The 18,161-nt window shown below is 44.7% G+C and overlaps 1 protein-coding gene across 1 annotated transcript in view; it reads right to left on the reverse strand.

Moving 5' to 3' along the window:
* Positions 1–1,824: 1,824 nt before the first annotated feature.
* The window catches only part of XYLB (xylulokinase), a 158,861-nt gene continuing 142,524 nt past the window's right edge, over positions 1,825–18,161 (reverse strand). The window contains exon 19 of the mRNA XM_087712447.1: positions 1,825–2,911. Within this exon, the coding sequence (XP_087568573.1) occupies positions 2,852–2,911 (60 nt within the window). The 3' untranslated portion in view covers positions 1,825–2,851. The remainder of the gene's footprint in view (positions 2,912–18,161) is intronic.

Here is an 18,161-nt window from a genome sequence, read left to right on the forward strand (position 1 = left end):
TGTCCATTACCATTCTTACTGAATCCATCCGTCTTGCTGCTGGTCATTCTCTCCTCTTTTCCCTCCATCATTCGCAGCATTATGGACATCTTGGAGAAGTCAGGTTGATTGACTGTGCCATCAAGTCATTGTCAACTATTAATAATCACATAATTATATTCATTTATTTATTGATTAAAATTTTATGCCACCCATCTCGCCATGAGGTGACTCTAGATAGGTCTTCTCCAAGATAGGCCCAGGATACCTGCGAGATCATCTACTGCCACCGGTAGCCTCCCACCGTCAAGAGTTGGCCTCCACAGGGTGCCGTCAGCCAGGCAGTGTCGGCTAGCGACCCCCAGGGGGAGAGCCTTCTCTGTGGGAGCGCCTTCCCTCTGGAGCTGCCCCCGAAGCTTCGCATAACCCCCGACCTCAGGTCCTTCTGATGCACCCTAAAAAGTTGGCTTTTCCAGCAAGCCAGCCTGGCTTGAACAAAACAAAATAAATGATTGATTATTGTTAATTTTAATCAAATTTTAAATGTTATTGTTAATCTTAATTGGGTTTGTTTTTTGGATACTCTATCTAATTTTTAAAAAAACCTTTTGTAATATGTATCTTTTTAAATGTTGTACGCCGCCCTGAGTCCTTGGGAGAAGGGCGGCATATAAATCCAATAAACAAACAAACAAACAACAACAAACAAACAAGATAATCTGTCCCTGATCTGGTCCTTTAGCTCAGCAGTCACCAACTGGTGGACTACTGGTGGCCCACAAGAAAATTTTGGTGGTGGTCCGCTGAAAAATTATTTGCATTTTTTATATTGCACTAAATCAGGGATCCTCAAACTACGGTCCCTGGGATGGATATGTGCAATGAACGTTTGTGTTGCTTCAGAGTGTTTCTCCCTTTGAGGTCTTTTTGTGTGGGTCGGAGGGGGGCAGAAATTCCCACTTGGGGTTTGTTTCAGCCTCCTACTGCAAGGCTTTGGGCGAAGGTTGGAAGGAAAAGCTGCTGGTGGCAAAGAGCTGGAGGACCTCAATCCAGTGGGACTGCATCATGGCCTGGAGCTAGTTGAATAGCGCAGCCCACTGAGCCTCCAGGCGCCGGTACCTGACCTTGTACTCCCACAGGTCTTCCCTCTGCTTGGAAAGCCTATGCTCGTAGTCCTCAATAAAGTGCTTCTGCTGAGCCTCCTTCTTGGCCAATTTGAACTGAGCTGTTTTGCCAACTCTTTCTCATGGTGGCTGCTTAGCTCCAACAATTGCTTCCTGCTGGGGCCCTAAGGAGCCCAGGCGGGCAGGTGAGGAAGGGCTGGGAGGAGAGGGGCGAGTAGAGGCTGGCGAGGCATCCCTTGAAGTGAGTGACATCAAGTTGGCCACACCCACCCAGTCACATGATCACTTAGCCACGCCCATCCACTCGGTCATTAGGCAGATTATATTAGTGGTCCGTGGGATTTAAAATTATGGATTTAGTGGTTCTCCGAGGTCTGAAAGGTTGGGGACCTCTGCTTTAGATCTTTAATAGGTCTTAGCATCATGTGTCCAAAAACTATAATTCATACTTCATTTCTAGAGGAAGCATAATGAACTAAGAACATCTCCATGAGAGTGGAGACAACAACTATGGCAAAGACCAGCAAAATCTGCAAGTAGCCCCAAATGTGCTCCAGGTGGTTGTTCCTTGCTGGGGGTCAAAGAGGTCAGCCACACCTTGCTCACAAATATAGCACAGCCTTTTAAAGAACACTGGGTTTGCTAGCCTCACTTTGTAATCTCTTTTTGAAATTCTCTATTTAACCATATTAAGTATATTAGAGATCTTCATAAAGACAAGTTTGAAAAGCCATGTGGTGAGTTTAATTTCATTCTTGAACAACAACAAAAAATAACTATGAATTTAAGAATCAAAAAATTGGAAATAAACATAATAAAATTAAATAAGATTTTGATCTCTGAAAGTTATAAACAAATTAAGGGTCCAGACAAATTTGGACAATTGAGATTTTTTTACTACATGTTTTTGAAAATAATTATATAAAATAAACAGCTTTTTGCAAGAACCAAATTGATTGTTTATCTTAAGTCGTAACAGAGATTGGAGGTTTTATGATTTCAGAAATTCGGCATCAGAGGGGACTAAAGACTCCAGGCAAATGTTTTTTGAAAAGATTTTTAAAAAGTGTAAACTTGTAAAAGTGAAGATTTATAAAAGACAAAAAATGTTATAATATTTGAAATATTCCAGGAGATTTTCAAAAAATAGAGTCAGAAATCAGTAGTTATAATGTCAAAAATGGAGTTTTCTTCTATGGATAGATTATGCCCAAAATGGATTTTAATATTCTTCTCAGAAAGTATAATATATCTGTCTAAAGTTACATATCATTCTGTTTCCTACCATTTTTCCCATTTTTATACAAAAAGTCCATTATAGGTTTCCAATCACCAATAAATGTAGATAATTAGATTTTTCTAAGAAGTTGATTTGTCAATTTCAACAAAATATGTCAACTTCACCAACCACAGTGGCTAGTGTTGAATCTTTCTATCTCAGTGCACATAATTATCTCACTGCAAGAAGCTAAATCGGCTCTCAAAAAGAGCAAATATTATCTGATCAGGTAAATCCAAAGCTAATTTGAAATTGCAAAATCCGTGTTTGGAAGTGCTACTAGAGGCATTCATGGATGTTGAAGGACCACTTGTGTAGACAGTGGCAAGGGCATCATTTATTCCACAATACTGATTCAATTACAAAACGAAGGGATGTTTCATTCAACTGTGAGTCCAGTTTCTTTCACTCTTCAATATTCTCTTCATTTAAATCAATACTGATAAGATTCTCTTTGAAGATACTATTTTTATTTATTCAGCACCTTCTGCTCAAGTTCCATATATCTTTTAAGTAAAGGTTGGTAGATCTAAAAGAAAAAGGAAATACTATGGGTTAACAACAGCCACTAATGAATTTGTGTAAGATATTGCTCTTATAGATTATTTCATAATCACTGTGAAACATTCCTCATTTGAAAAAGTGACCTATTGAAGGAAAGGAAGAACGTCAGTTACAAAAAAAGGATATAAAAGACTACTGAACTGGAACATCTGGAGAACTTCATGAGTGCCATCAGGCAAACAAAGTCAGGCCCATGTTTGCTTTCCCCAATCTCACAAGGAACCTGGGAGATGTATCTAGTAGGCAGGGGCTCAAGGTTGACTCAGCCTTCCATCCTTCCAATATCAGTTAAATGAGGGCCCAGATTGTTGGACCAATATGCTGACTCTGTAAATCACTTAGAGTGGGCTGTAAAGAACTATGAAGCGGTATGTAAGTCTAAGTGCTCTTTGCTTTTGCCGATACTGTTTATAAAATTTTGAGATTAAGACCCCTTCAACAACAACCTATATTTCTTGCAAAATGTCCTGTATACACACAACATGGATTGTCCTAGCAACTCATCCTTTCATGTGATAATACAGAGTCTAAAAAAGAAATCACAGAGGGCACAAAGGCTGAGAATATACTTCCTAAGACTGTTATTGGTTGCTCTGTAGTATTTATCCTAAATTGGACAGATGGAACTACTTTTAAAAAAAGGATTTCGTTTGTCAAACAGAAGAGCTAGTTGACATAACAAAAAAGACTCTAAAAATACAGATACAGAGGTTGACATTTAAAATGATCTCCTAACCTCTAATTTAACTAAACAAAAGATTCAGTTTTGGAAAAGAGAGGAAAAAGCATTTTTTGTCCATAGACAGTTGGGCACTTGGGAATACAAGTTCCTTCCACAATCCATCCATCATAACTGAAGATGTAACGAGTTCTGGCCTGAGAAAACTATTAAAGAGCCAGGATGTATTCCTGTTTTCAGCCATCCATATCACATAAAGGAAAAAAAAGATTATTTTCCCCCTGGCTTTTCCATGTAAAAATCTTAACATTTGGGAGAAAATACCATCATGCAGTTCAATGTACATTATACGTTAGATTGCCATAATTTAGAAGAGGCTGGCTAAGGAATTCTGGGGCTTGAAGTCCACAGTCTTAAAGTTGCCAAGTGTTTTGACTAGGCCTCCCAAGAGCATGAAGCAAACTCCTGGTCCTGACAAAAAAAAACCCTTTTATTAATTGACTGTGAATTCTGTTCATTCACATCCAGCAAAGTCTTTCAAGGGAGGATTTACAGTCACAGACCTTATCTGGCTTGGAGAGCTGACAGGCTGATATCTGCAAAACTTGGCAAGGAGTCTCAGAGAGTCCCGAATCAATTAAGCGAACTAATTGTCTCTTGCAAACTCCACTCCCCTTTCACTTCTCTTTATTTCCTCTGGGAGGGGCCATTCATCACCTGTGGCCTTATTCCCAAGTCGACCCCTGTTCTTTAGCTGTTCCCTTCGTCTGGCAGCTCTGCACATATGCACACTGGGAACAGGCTCCAGCTATTTCTCTGCCTCACTGATGTCTGACTCTGAAGGCAGCTGATAACTGGCATACAACTCTGGCCCCCTCTCTGCCCCCAACACACAGCCCTCATCAGAGCCTTCCCCAGACTCCATGACTGGCCCATGTTCCTCCCCACTGTCCGAATCGGCTGTCGGCTCCGCTGGCAGACCACAACACCAAGTTTGGAAACTTCTGATTTGAAATCATGGGATCATTATGTTAGAAGGAGGTCTTCTGGTCGAGATCTCTGCAGAGGGAGCCTCATATCATCCTCGACAAATGATTCTTCAGCTTATACTTGGAAACTTCCAATAATTAGACACCCACAACTTCAAGAAGCAGGCTATTCAATGCTTAGTGGCACTCACAGTTAAGATGTTTGCCCTTGTTTCAAGTTTGAATCTCCCACGAAAAATCTTCTACCGTCTGATCTTGTCTTCTATCAGAAAGTCTGGAGTTAGTAGCACGGGCAAAGTTATAGGAGCTAGCTGAAAAACAAACCTCTCAGAAGATGGCTTTGTCTTGGTTAATCAACACCAGATCTGCAGGGTAACTGCTGCGTTGTACAAAACTGTCATTTTCGTTCATGACTTCAAGGTGTGTGTAGATCTGGTGGATATTATTGAGAACTCTCAGCAGAAGACTAGATTTTGGGTCCTGCACCACTCGGGATAGAAGAAATGGGATGAGGCTGGTCTTGCAGTGGTTGGTGGGGGTGGAGGGTCTGCTGCAGAGGTGAGAGGCAGTGAATGTCTGTTCACAATGGGGGCCAGAGAGACAAGCCAAAGAACAGGCTTGTGAACATCCTACATTGCTAAACATCAAGACCCTTTCTTGATTTCCTGGAATTGATGGTGGACCAGCCATGGTTTTGGATACTCTGTTTGCTCTTGGGATGGATTCCAGAGAGGTTCAGGAGTTCATGGCCACCATAGGCCGTCCCAAATAAGAGGTTCCTTTCTTTTAGACCAGTGGTTCCCAAACTTGTTGCACAGTTGTTGCACAGCGCATGCACACATAACTCCCTCCTCACCCCATTTTGGGCCTAGTAGGCCTCCCTGCAGCCTCCTGGGACCAAAAACAGGTCCCCGCACATGAATCTCCCGCATCCGCCCCAGCCCACGCACATACGCCCCACTCCCTGTGCATGTGCAGCAAAGACCCAAAAATCATGGCCAGTGGGAGGCTCATGCGCATGGGCGGTGGAGCTAAGCTGAGGTAATGGCTCACATGCCCGCTGAGAGGGCCATAGATTCACCATCACAGATCTAGGAAAAAAGCCTTTTCTGCTATGGCCCCCAGCCTGTAAAACACCTTGTTGTTGGAGATGAGATCTGTCCCCACTCTGCTGGTCTTCTGGAAGTATCTTAAAACCTGGCTCTGTTAGTTGGTGTGGGCCCCAATCGGGGTACAATAGACTGGGGGTGATTAGTGCTAGTGCACATATGAAGAGAAGGGACCGCCTCACTCTGCCCAAGATCTTGAGGGTGTTTTTTTAGCTGGTATTTAATGTTTTGAATTTTAGATTGTGGTTATAATTTTAAATTGTTTTTACATTTTGTTTTTATTGTAAGCCGCCCAAAGTCGCTTTGGATAGTGAGATGGGTGGCACAAGTGGTGAGTTATGACCGGTACGTCCCGGCACAGGCGTACCGGTGCCTGCCGGGAGCACCGGGTATCGTTCTGGTACAGTGCTCCAGAGGGCCCACCCCCCTGCACTCCTTACCCGTATTTGAGCTCTTTGGCGCTTCCACGCATGTGCATGGAGCGTACGGCACCTGCGCCATGTTCGGCCGAGCAGATGGAGTGTTGCAGAGCGTCGCAGGCGGTAAGTACGCATGCGCATGCTGCACGTGTGTGTGCGAGTTCATGTGGTGAACGCCGGGCCCTGTTGCACCGTATTGGTTGCAACAAGATCTGGAACCCACCTCTGGGTGCCACATAAATTTAATTGTACAAATAAATAAAAATTCACGCATGAGCAGATGATTTGAGATTAGAAGATAAGAGGGTGACCTCTTTGTGATGCCCAAATTGTGTCCTGGTCGCTTTGAGACTCAATGTTATCAACCACTTCAAGGTGGAAAGCCCCAATTAGGGTGATTCAGGATGTTTGCAGGTGATGCTAAGCTGCTTTTCACTGTAATATGAAAACTACTTTTGTCAGTGATGCAGACACCCTCAGCAACTTTCCAACTACACATTCAAAGTTCTGGTTTTAACCTATCAATGTAGCTTGACATCTACATATCTGGGGGAATCACCTGCTCCCTGTAGAATGGACCAGATCTGATGTTTTGGCCAGAATTCAGGCTGCTGAAATTCCCTTGTAAATCACAGGGAGAGTCTTAAAACCTGGTATTTTTCATGATATTTCTACTCTATTTTCTCTCCAGAAATCTGAACGATGCTTACCATAGTAACCCTGCAGAGAGCTAGATTATTTTGCACAGCTTTAAAGAATGAAGAAGGACGCGATTGAATTAGGTGCGCACTTTCATGTGATGGATGCCGGGTCCCATTGCACCGTATCAGTTGCAACAGGATTCGGAACCCACCACTGATTTGAATGTTTCTATGGTTAATTCTCCTCCCCCCAATTGCGCAGGATTTATAACCAAACTCCATAAACTACCAGCCTCTTTGAAGACTCGGCAATACAGAAATAATGTAAATACAAACATCCTGCAGTCTCTACAGAGATTCCCAATCATCCAGATCATGGTTGTCCCAGAGGCACGGGTGGGTTTCAGCCGGTACGCATTGGTTCGGGCATACCGGTTGGTGAAATTTAGCGTGCCTCCTAGTACCCAGTACCTAGTTCTTCCAGAGACCCAATACCAGAACGCTGCTCTGGGCTCCTGAAAAAGCCTCCCTCTGCCCCCTTCCTCCTCTTTCCTAAGCAGCTTGAAAACAGAGCTCTTCTCAAAGAGAAGGAAGGAGGGGAACTTATGACCACAATTGAGCCCAAAATTTTGGTTGCTAAGCAAGAGCGTTGTTAAGGGAGTTTCACCACATTTTCCAAGTTGGCCACGCCCACCCGGTCACACGACCGCCAAGCCTCTCCGACCCAGTCACATGATCACCAAGCCACTCCCACAAAACAGGCCACACCTACAGAATAGGTTCTAAAAAAAATGGAAACCCACCACTACCCAGAGGTGATTTTTCCAAAAGGAAACTGGACTTCCTGGATTCTTCCTCTTCTCAGAAGTTTCTTAGACGAGAAGCAAAACGTTTTCAAGGAAGTCCAGTTGTCTTTTGAAAAGCACCTTTGGGGCAGGGTTGAAATGCTCTGAAGTCAGCTACTGGTTCGCTTCGCATGCGCATGTGCACCACAAGCGGTAAGAAGCTTTTTCTGAGTCTGCAAAAGTAAGTAGAACAGCTAGGGTGTTTGTGTGTGGGGAGGGGAACAGCTGTGCCACATGATTTAGATTTGGGAGAAACAGTAGTTAAAAATGCTTTAAAAAGTAAAGAAAAAGTTCCGAAGATCACGCAGTACAGCTGATTGTTGCACAGCTGATCATAGGAACTATTTAAAAAACTTTTTAAAGCATTTTTTAACTACCGATTCAGGTGAACCAGCCCAAACCGGTAGCATTTCACCGGTTTTGGGGCAGTGCAATGCAGTGTTGGAGTTGCTGGATTAAGAGTAGGGGACATACGGGTTTTAATTCACCTTAAACTCATGAATTAAAAGTGGGACATAAATCTCAAACAGGTAGTCTTTGACTTACAACCATTGGCTTAACGTCCATTTGAAGTTACAAGGTTGAAGTTACTTTTTATTGAAAAAGGCGACTTAAAACCAGCCTTTCTATTTGCAACCATTGCCGCATCCCCAATGATTAGGTGACCAAAACATGGGCATTTGGCAACAAGCATATATTGACTATGGTTGCAGGGTCCCAGGGTCGTGGCAGCTCCATTTATGACCTTCCCAGCTGGGTTGCAACAAGCAAAGTCAATGAGGGAAAGCAGATTTGCTTAATGACTATCGTGTTTCTCTGAAAATAAGACAGGGTCTTATTTTCTTTTGACTCCTGAAATAAGCACTTGGCCTTATTTTCAGAGAGGTCTTATTAGTTGTTAGGTGCAGGAGGCGGCGAGCATGGTCATCTCATGGCTACTGCTGTGTTGCAAGATTTTCGGGGAGGGCTTATTTTCAGGGGAGGGCTTATTTTAGCACATGTGCTCAAAAGCCCGATTGGGCTTATTATCCAGAGAGGTCCGATTTTCAGGAAAACAGAGTACTTGATTTGCTTAACAACTGAAGTGATTCACTTAATAACCAGGGCAAAAAGCGTTGTAAAAATTGGGTGCCACTCACTTAACAATGGCTTTGAAGTTTTGGTTCCAACTCTAGTCGTAAATCAAGGACTACACCTAATGAATAAATGAAAGCTCCCCCGACTCACAAAATTAGACCCTCAGCTAGACAATGTAGTTGAGGGAGCTTTTTGTCACCGGAAAGAGAGTTTCATACAAATACAGGTAGTTCTCAACTTACAACAGTTCATTTAGTGACCAAAGTTACAATTGTATTGAAAGATTTGACTAAGGGCCATTTTTACACCTACAGCCATTGTGGCATCCCCATGGTCAGGTGATCAAAATTCAGAGACTTGGCTTCTGACTTATATTTGTGACGGCCGCAGTGTCCCAGGGTCATGTGACCTCCTTTTGCAGCGTTCCGACAAGCAACGTGAACAGGGAAGTCAAATTCACTTAACAACCATTACTAAGGCAACAACTGCAACGATTCACTTAACAACCACGGCAAGAAAAGTCATTAAATGTAAGGACTGCAGGGGTTCGCTTAACAACCACGGAAAGAAAGATCACAAAACGGGGCAGGATTAACATACATCTCACTTAACGGCATACATCTTGGGCTCAATTGTGGTCATAAATCAAGGACTACCTGTCGCTCGCATCAGGCTACTCATCATTTCCTCCATGTCCGGCAGACCGAGCCTGGAATTTGGCCTCCATAACGAGAGATGTCTTTAGCTGTAGCTATTCTCCTGGGTGGGGGGGGGATGGGGAAGAGGGGAGAGGGGGCGTGTGGTAGGTGGTCTTTTGCTGGAAAAGGCAGTGAACCAAGCTTGACTTTTGTCCAGACAAATGAGCCAGCGGTGAAGTACATTAACAGGGAAGATAAAATGTTTCCACTGGCCCTTATATTAGCAATTCTTTTAAAGCTCCATTTTAATGCTTAACTCGGTCAGTTTCTATGGAGATGCGAGTGGAGAGTGCTGGACTTTTGCTCTGATTTCCTTGCTCCGTGCATCAGCCACTTGTTACAGCGAGACACATTAAGGACTTTAAGCTAAGCACACAGTCTGGAGATGATGGCAGGCATCTGGGTAACCTTTGGGTGGAACGCACCGTCGTCCCACTCACTGTGGCGCGAAAGCTCTTCAGACCGCGTCTGTTCACCCCCACACAGATACACACATCCACTCCAGCACTTTGCACAAACCCCATTAGGGCCAATACTCAATACTCAGAGATAGATGTAGAACTTCTGCAGTGAGCAGAGAGGAATTCTACCCGTTATATAAACGGAAGGCGATCCTCGGCTTAACAACCATTTGACAGGAGCCGAGGTGGCGCAGTGGTTAGAGCGCAGTACTGCAGGCTACTTCAGCTGACTGCTAGCTGCAGTTCGGCAGTTCAAATCTCACCAGGCTCATGGTTTACTCAGCCTTCCATCCTTCCAAGGTGGCTAAAATGAGGACCCAGATTGTTGGAGGAAAGAGGCTGACTCTGTAAACCACTTAGAGGGGGCTGTAAAAGCCCTGGGAAGCGGTATATAAGTCTAAGTGCTATTGCTAATGCTACTGCTAATATTGCAAGCAAACTCTGCCCACTGCCTGGAGTTCAATTCTGAACTGCTCGAGGTTGACTCAGCCTTCCACCCTTCCAAGATGGCTAAAACGAGGACCCAGATGATTGGGGCCAATAGGCTGACTCTGTAAACCGCGTAGAGAGGGCTGTCAAGCACTGTGAAGCGATATGTTAAGTCTAAGGGATATTGCTAATGGCTAGAGTCCTTGAAGTAATCATGCTGTTGAAAAGATCCCCACGGTCACCTGATCAGAATTTGGGAACTTGGCAACCCCCAGGTATTTATTATGGTTGGCGGCATCCCAGGGCCACGTGATTTCCATTTGTGAGAACTCCCGACAAGTAAATTCAATTGGGGAAGCCGGGTTTGCTTAATAAGTTCGCTAAATAACTTCAGTGACTAACTTGACAACTCTGGAGAAAAAAGTTTATTAAATTGGGTGGGAATCACTTAATCACTGCCTGGCTTAGTAACGCAAGTCCCAACTCTGGTCCCACAGTAAGTTGAGAACTACCTGTAGCACAAGGCAAGCACTGAGTAGGAAGCCAGCAGAGCAGGTGGCCACAGTGCGTCTCTTGGGTAGAATTCGGATTGGAGCAGTGGTTAGAATGCGGAATTGCAGGCAAACTCTGCTCACTGTCAAGAGTTCGGTCCTGATTAGGCTCTAGGTTGACTCATCCTTCCATCCTTCCAAGGTGGGTAAAATGAGGACCCAGATTGTTGGGGGCCAGAGGCTGACTGTGTACACTGCTCAGAGATTGTTGTAAAGTATTGTGAAGCAGTATATAAGTCTAAGTACTATTACTATACTATACTAAGCCAGGGGTGTCCAAACTTGAGAACTTTAAGACTTGTGGACTTCAACTCCCAGAATTCCCCAGCCAGCCATGTCTTAAAGTCACCAAGGGGCACCCCTGGTGTAAGCCAAAGCTGGTAACTCTTAGGTTTCCTTCACATGGGGAGACTCCCAAACTGTTTTAGGGGTGTTTGGGGGGGGGCATTTGCACCAAGATGCTGGGGAGGATCCATAGGGATAATCCAAAAAATTAACATGGCAGCCACAACTGAGTAATCAAGTTATAGGTGATATCTTGATTTCTGTGAACTCCTGTAAGGAGAGTCTATCCCAAACACCCTGCATAAGCTTGCCAGGTCCCTTCCTAGGATTTACATCCTCCAATGCATCTAAATGTCATTTCTCACCCCATCCCACCCCAAATGGAATATTTTATATTTTTATTATAGGCAGGTAATTAAATTGTCACCAACTGTTTGACAAATGTAGACGACAATCTATAGGAGGCAAAGAGGAGATTCCTTATCCCAATAGCACCAGTTTTTCCTTTTTCTCAGGTCGATTGGGCCCAAGCGTTTCTGGAAAATATCAAACTCCAGCAGTATTTTAGAGAGAAAAGGGAGGGAGGGAGAGAGAAGGAAGAAAGGAAGACAGAGATGGGGAGGGAGGGAGAGACGATAAAGAAAGGGAGGGAAGGAGAGAGGGAAGGAAGGAAAGGTAAAGAAAAGGAGGGAGGGAGGAAGGAAGGAAAAAGAAAGGGAGGGAGGGAGGGAGGGAAGGCAGAAAGGATAAAGAAAAGGAGGGAGGGAGGGAAGGAAGGATAAAGAAATGGAGGGAAGGAAGGATAAAAAGGAAAGGAGGGAGGGAGGGAAGGAAGGAAGGAAAGAAGGAAGGCAGAAAGTAAAAGAGAGGGAGGGAAGGATGGAGGGAAGAAAGTAAAGATAAAGAAAGAAATGGAGGGAGGTAGGGAGGGAAGGAAAGGATAAAGGAAGGGAGAAAAGGAAGGATACAAAAGGAGGGAGGGAGGGATAAAGAAAGGATGGGAGGGAAGGAAGGAAGGCAGAAAGTAAAAGAAAGGGAGGAAAGAGGGAGGGAAGGATAAAGGGAGGGAGGGAAAGAAGGAAGGATAAAAAGGAGGGAGTGAGGGATAAAGAAAGGGAGGGAGGGAGGGAGGAAAGAAGGAAGGAAACCATAGAGACCTAAACAAAATCATCACTGAAAAGACATAAATTGGAATCCTGCAACAGCCAACCTTCCCTTGCCAACTTTAATGCACTGGATTCATTCTTCCCAAGATTTTTGGCATGTGGGGCCTGAGTCCCTTGGCCTAGTGAGACAAAAACATTCGCTGACTTCCTCGTCTGACTTTTGACCAAGATGGCCCACAGTCAGAAACCATGGTCAATTCCGCTGCTTCTGAATTCCTATCCTCTGATGTCCATTGGGGGTAGGGGTGGTGTTTATATTTCTGCAGACAATGACCCAGCTGGTCAATCACTTAAGAGCCATCAGTTAGCCTGCAGACCCTGGAGTCACAGTCCTACAAACACAACTGCTGAGAAGAGATAACACATTTTTTTTTTCTGCCAAGTTGAGGTGAGAAAAATAAAATGTAGCAGAAGGCTAGAAAAGTAAAGCATAGCAGAAAAAAAAAAAAAAAAACCAGAAAAGAGGAAGTTTGAAGGGCTGCCCCAAAGAAGAGGGAGTCAAACTATTCTCCAAGGCACCTGAGGGCAGAACAAGAAGCAATGGGTGGAAACTAATCAAGGAGAGAAGCAACTTAGAACTGAGGAGAAACTTCCTGACAGAACAATTAATCAGTGGAACAGCTTGCCTCCAGAAATGGTGAATGCCCCATAACTGGGAGTTTTCAAGAAGAGACTGGACATCCATTTGTCTGAAATGGCATAGGGTCCCCTGCTTCAGCGGGGGGTTGGGCTGGAAGACCTCCAAGGTCCCTCCCAACTCCAACATGTTCTATGTTCTAAGTATAGGTAGTTCTTGAATTACAACCACAATTGGGATCAGAAATTTTGTTACTAACCAAAGTGTTTGCCAAGTAACCTGTGCCCAATTTTACTACCTTTTGTTCCTCGGGGTTCTTAAGCAAATCAATGCAGTTGTTAAGTGAAGCCCGTGGTCGTTAAGTGAATTTGACCAGATCCATTGACATTGTTGGTCAGAAATTGGCTGGAAAGGTGACCAACGGCATTCAAATGATCCCAGGATGCTGGAACTGTCGTAAATACATGTCATTTGACAAGCACCTGAGTTTTGTTCACGTGATCATAGGGATGCTGCAACGGTCATAAGTGTGAGGACTGGGCATAAGTCACTTTTTCAGTGCTGTTGTAAGTTTGAGCAGCCAGTAAGTGAAAGCTACCTGAATCGTCCCTATAAGATAGTTGTATATACGAGATGGGCAGTTATATAAATTTGAAAAATAAATAAAGTAATGCCACATATAGATCAGCACTGTTTTCACTCTTAATAGCTGTACCTTAAAAAGAATCTTGCAAATCTGAATGTATTTCTCTGTTCCTCTCCTTATCTTGGGTGAATTATGGGGAGGTCTGTCAGAGATTATTTTTTTTAAGGTGCTTCCTTAGTCCCATCTCCAGCCCCACTTATTTAGCCCCTGCCTGAGAGTGTCAATGAAGGCCTCTCCTTCTTTCCACAGGAAAAGGGGCAGGGATGGGAATTGGGGTAGAGAAGGGACAAGAAAACAGAAAGGGACAAGGTTAGGAAAAGAAGAGAGGGGTGGAGGAGGAGAGGGGGGAGAGAAGAAGGGAAAGGAAAAAATAAAATAGAAGGAAAAAGGAGAGAAAAGGAGGAGGAAAAAGAGAAACAGAAGAAAGCAGATGAGAAAAAAGAAAAGGAGGAAGAAAAGGAGAAGGAAAAAGAGAAGAAGGAGAAGGAGAAGAAAGCAAGAGGAGGAGGAGGAGGAGAAAGAAGAGAAGGAAGAAAAGGAAAGAAGGGAGGGAGGAAGAGAAAGGAGAAGGAAAAAGGAGAAATAGAAGAAAGAAGGAGAAAAAGGAGGAGAAGGAAGAGAAGGAGAAAAAAAGGAGGCAGAGCAGGAGAAGGAGAAAAATAGGAAAAAAGGAGAAGAAAAGAAAGAGAAGGGAAGAAACAAATCTCCTCAGAAATTAAAAAAAGAAGAGGCTCCATGAAATCCTGGCCCTCATTTGCACACAAGACATGGCTGAATCCACTTTGCACCATCAGCCACCGTGGTTCTTGCACAGCTTCTCAATGGGGCTTTGTCCCTCAATCGTCAAAATTGTCCGCCCGCCCTTCACCCCCAAAACAAAGCACAAGAGGGGGAAACTGACTCAAAGGGGCTCCAATCCCGTCTATCGTAACAAACCTTCCCATCCCATTCCCAGCTGAGTAGAACATCTTATTTTCCTTGGTGATATAATATATATCTATATCTCTATATATGTTGCAACCAGCAAACTACCGAACAAGCACTTATGGCTACATTAAGAGCATCAATATGTCAGGCAAAAATAGCTCTTTTATTTACTGAAATATCTACAGTCAAGCCTCACTAATTCTCACTTTGATTATCTGCAGCCTTGATAAAGTCAGCTTGCTCTGTTCCAACTGAGATTTAATAGAATGGCCTCCCCTATAGCTGAAAGCAAATTTGCTGCCAAAATTGCAAGCTCTGTGTTCCTTCTTGGCTGCAAATCTTATTAGTAGCATTATTGTTTTTACAACTGAAAAGGGGAGAAAGAAAGAGAGAAGGAGCCTTATTATGACACCTTTTATATATGGGCATACACAGAGAGGCTGGGGTGATCCACTGGGCTTTAAATTAAAAGTGTCAGATGAAACGAACAGCCACATTTAAGGCTACAGCGCTTTTGACTTTTATTGGACTTGACTGCTTAACTTGCTAATTTGCAAAATTCAAGCCTCCGTTGCAACGGATACCCCTAGCCATTAGCATGAATAACTGATGCTTGGCTTTGGTTTCAAATCCATGCAAACGTGAAAAGAAAATAAAGCTTTCGTTGTTGTTGTTATTGGGGTTAAATCTTCCCTAAACGTTCATCTCTTCTAATGTGGCAGGGTCAGTACTGGGCAGCCAATTTTTTTCACTACCGGCTTGGGCGCACTCCTGCACTAAGCTTCTGAGCATGTGCAGAAGCGTCTCGGCGGGTGGGTGGAGCCATCTGCCACTGCTACTGCTGATTTAGCCGAACCGGGCTGAACCAGGAGCAACTCCACATTGGGCGGCGTGCCCTGGAGGCAAGGCTTAAAACAACCCTGCCTGGCACCCGCAAATGATCAAAGCTCCACCCCCCTTTTTAACATGCATCGAGGCAGGTTAAAAAGCCTCTGATCCAGGGGTGAAATGCTACCAGTTTGGACCGGTTCACCCAAACTGGTAGTAAAAAAAATACTACCGATTTGGGCGAACTGGTATTTCCAATGATGAGCTGTGACGCGGGACTTACATTAGCTAGAAAGCTAAAGGATTTCCGGCTTTGCAGCTAATCTAAATGGCATGCACAGCGGATTCCCTTCCTCCTCGCTCTTCGACATACATTTGCAGGCACGCTCGGTAGCAGGCTCCGCCCACCCGCCTGGATGTCACAATGTCTGTTTTTGACGCTCTGCGCAGGCACGGAAGGATGTGCACGCACATGCTCACATTTACGAACCGGTAGGGAAGGTATGTAGATTTCACCCCTGCTCTGATCACATAGCTGCCACTGCCATTTTGATGGTTTTTGACCTCCCCAGCCAAACCACACCGCATTATGGCCTAACGCCATCGGTTCCATTATGTAGCTTAAAATTCAATATTCAAATCCTTGAAAGGTTGTCCCTGGAAGAGGTTGGCCGATTTGATTATCCATGCTGTCTGATGAAAGAACTAGAACTAGCGAGTGAAACCTTTACATGGGGAGACTTGGAATGTCCCAACTATGAGAAATATTACAGTGTTTTGCGGAGTATAAGATGCACAGGAGTATGAGACGCACCAAGATTTTGAAGAGGCAAATTAAAAAAAAAAAGTTTTTGCAATCAGCAAACCTCCCAAAACCGGCCCGTTTTTTGCAAAAATGGTCCTGTTTTTTTTTTTTTAAAGGGCATGAATAGCCTCTAGGAGGCTTATAGAGTGCTCCTGCAGGGTGGAGCCAAAAACGAGCAAAAAACAGTCCATTTTTTCTAATTTCTGCCCTCCACAGCCCCCAAGGAGCTTTCTGAAAGCCTCATAAAAGCTATGCATGGCCATTTGGGTGAAGAGGGCAGGGTTTCAGGAGGTAGAAAATGCTGTATTCAGTGTATAAGACGCACCCAGATTTTTAACCTCTTTTTTGAGAGAAAAAGGTCCGTCTTATACTCCGAAAACTATGGTAATCAGTGGAAAAAAATGTCACTTGCAGTTATCAGTGACCATGACTGAAGGTTTTCAATCCAAAGTATGGAGAGATGTGAGGACCTTGATGGGAACTGGATTAGAAGGCCTCCAAGGTTCCACCTTTGTGATTCTCTGAAAATATCAGAATTTGTTTCATATGTGAGGAATGCACCTACTAGGTTTTCCCTGAAAATGAGACCCAACTGGAAAATAAACCCTAGCGTGATTTTTCAGGCTGCTCGTAATATAAGCCCTACCCCCAAAATAAGCCCCAGTTGAGATCACCAGTCAGACAACCGCATTTACCGTGTTTCACCAAAAATAAAACCCAGTCTTATATTTTGGGGGGTTCCACAATAATCCCTAGGGCTTATTTTTAGGGAAATACGATTTTGTTTTTCCCCCCTGAAATACGGGGTGCTCTGCCCCCAAAGTGTGCACAAGAGGAAGTACATGCAAGGGCACTGATGGCACCCAACAGTAGCTGCAGCCCACCAGCCCCTTGTCTGGCACACTCTGGGGTTCTGCATCCTTGGCAACGCAGGTGAGTTGATTCTCTGTCCAAGCAGCAGACAGACGCAGAGGCGTGATTGGGGAGGCAGGCAATCAGGATGCACCACAATGGCTGTGGGAAAGCTGAGAGTTGGTGGGCCAGGGTACGCAGGCGACTACAAGAGATTCATCTTCACGCTATGGCACCAGCAGCAGACAGAGGCACAGGCATGGGACGGAAGGCAGGTGATCCTGACGTACCGTGCAGGCTGCAGGCAAGCCGAGAGACACAAAGACGAGTCTCCCGTGGCTGACCACCCACTCCGACCCACCAATTCTCAGCTTTCCTGCAGCCCAGGCTGTGCGTCCCAATTACCTGCCTTCCCCCCATCCCTCCCATGCATCTGCCTCTGTCTACGGCTTATGCTGCTACTTGAAGATGAGCCTCCTGCAGCCAGTCATTCTGGCCAATTGTAAGTCAAGGATGAACTGGTTTTCCCTGAAAATAAGACCAGGTCTTATATTAATCTTTGCTCCAAAAGATATGTTACATCTTATATTCTGGTTAGGTCTTATTTTGGGGAAAATATGGTACTACCACATTTTCCCCTGAAAATAAGGCCTTCCCTGATTTTAAGTGTGCCTAATATAAACCCTACCCCAAAATAAGCCCTAGTAAAGGGATTGGGTGTAGCCACCATAGGAGGTGGTGAGCATGCATGAGCCAATGGTGTTCAGTAGCAGTCGCAGCCCATTCAGTGCAGGTGAATTGATTATCTGTCCAAGCAGCAGGCAGGGAGGAGGCACGTGATGTGGATGGGCCATGGGAAAGCCGAGAGTCGATGGCCAGAGTGACGGCTAGCCACAGGAGGCTCGTCTTTGTATTGTGGCACCGGCAACAGACAGAGGCACCAGCATGGGACAGAAGGCAAGTGATCCTGATGTGCCATGAAGGCCACAGGCAAGCCAAGAGACGCAAAGACGAGCCTCCCGTGGCCAACCACCCACTACAACCCACCAACTCTTGGCTTTTCTGCGGCCCACGCAGCTCATCCGGTTTGCCTGCCCCCCCTTCCCCCAGTGCCTCAGCCTCTGTCTATCGCTGGTGCCACCGCGTAAAGATCAGCCTCACGTGGCCAGCCGTCCACCCACTCTGGCCCACCAACCCCTCGGCTTTCTTGTGGCCCATTCAGATTGCGTGC

This window comes from Thamnophis sirtalis, unplaced genomic scaffold (assembly GCF_051295495.1).
Source record: "Thamnophis sirtalis isolate CommonGarterSnake01/CBP01778 unplaced genomic scaffold, rThaSir2_p1.2 scaffold_4, whole genome shotgun sequence".
NCBI classification, from domain to species: Eukaryota; Metazoa; Chordata; class Lepidosauria; order Squamata; family Natricidae; genus Thamnophis; species Thamnophis sirtalis.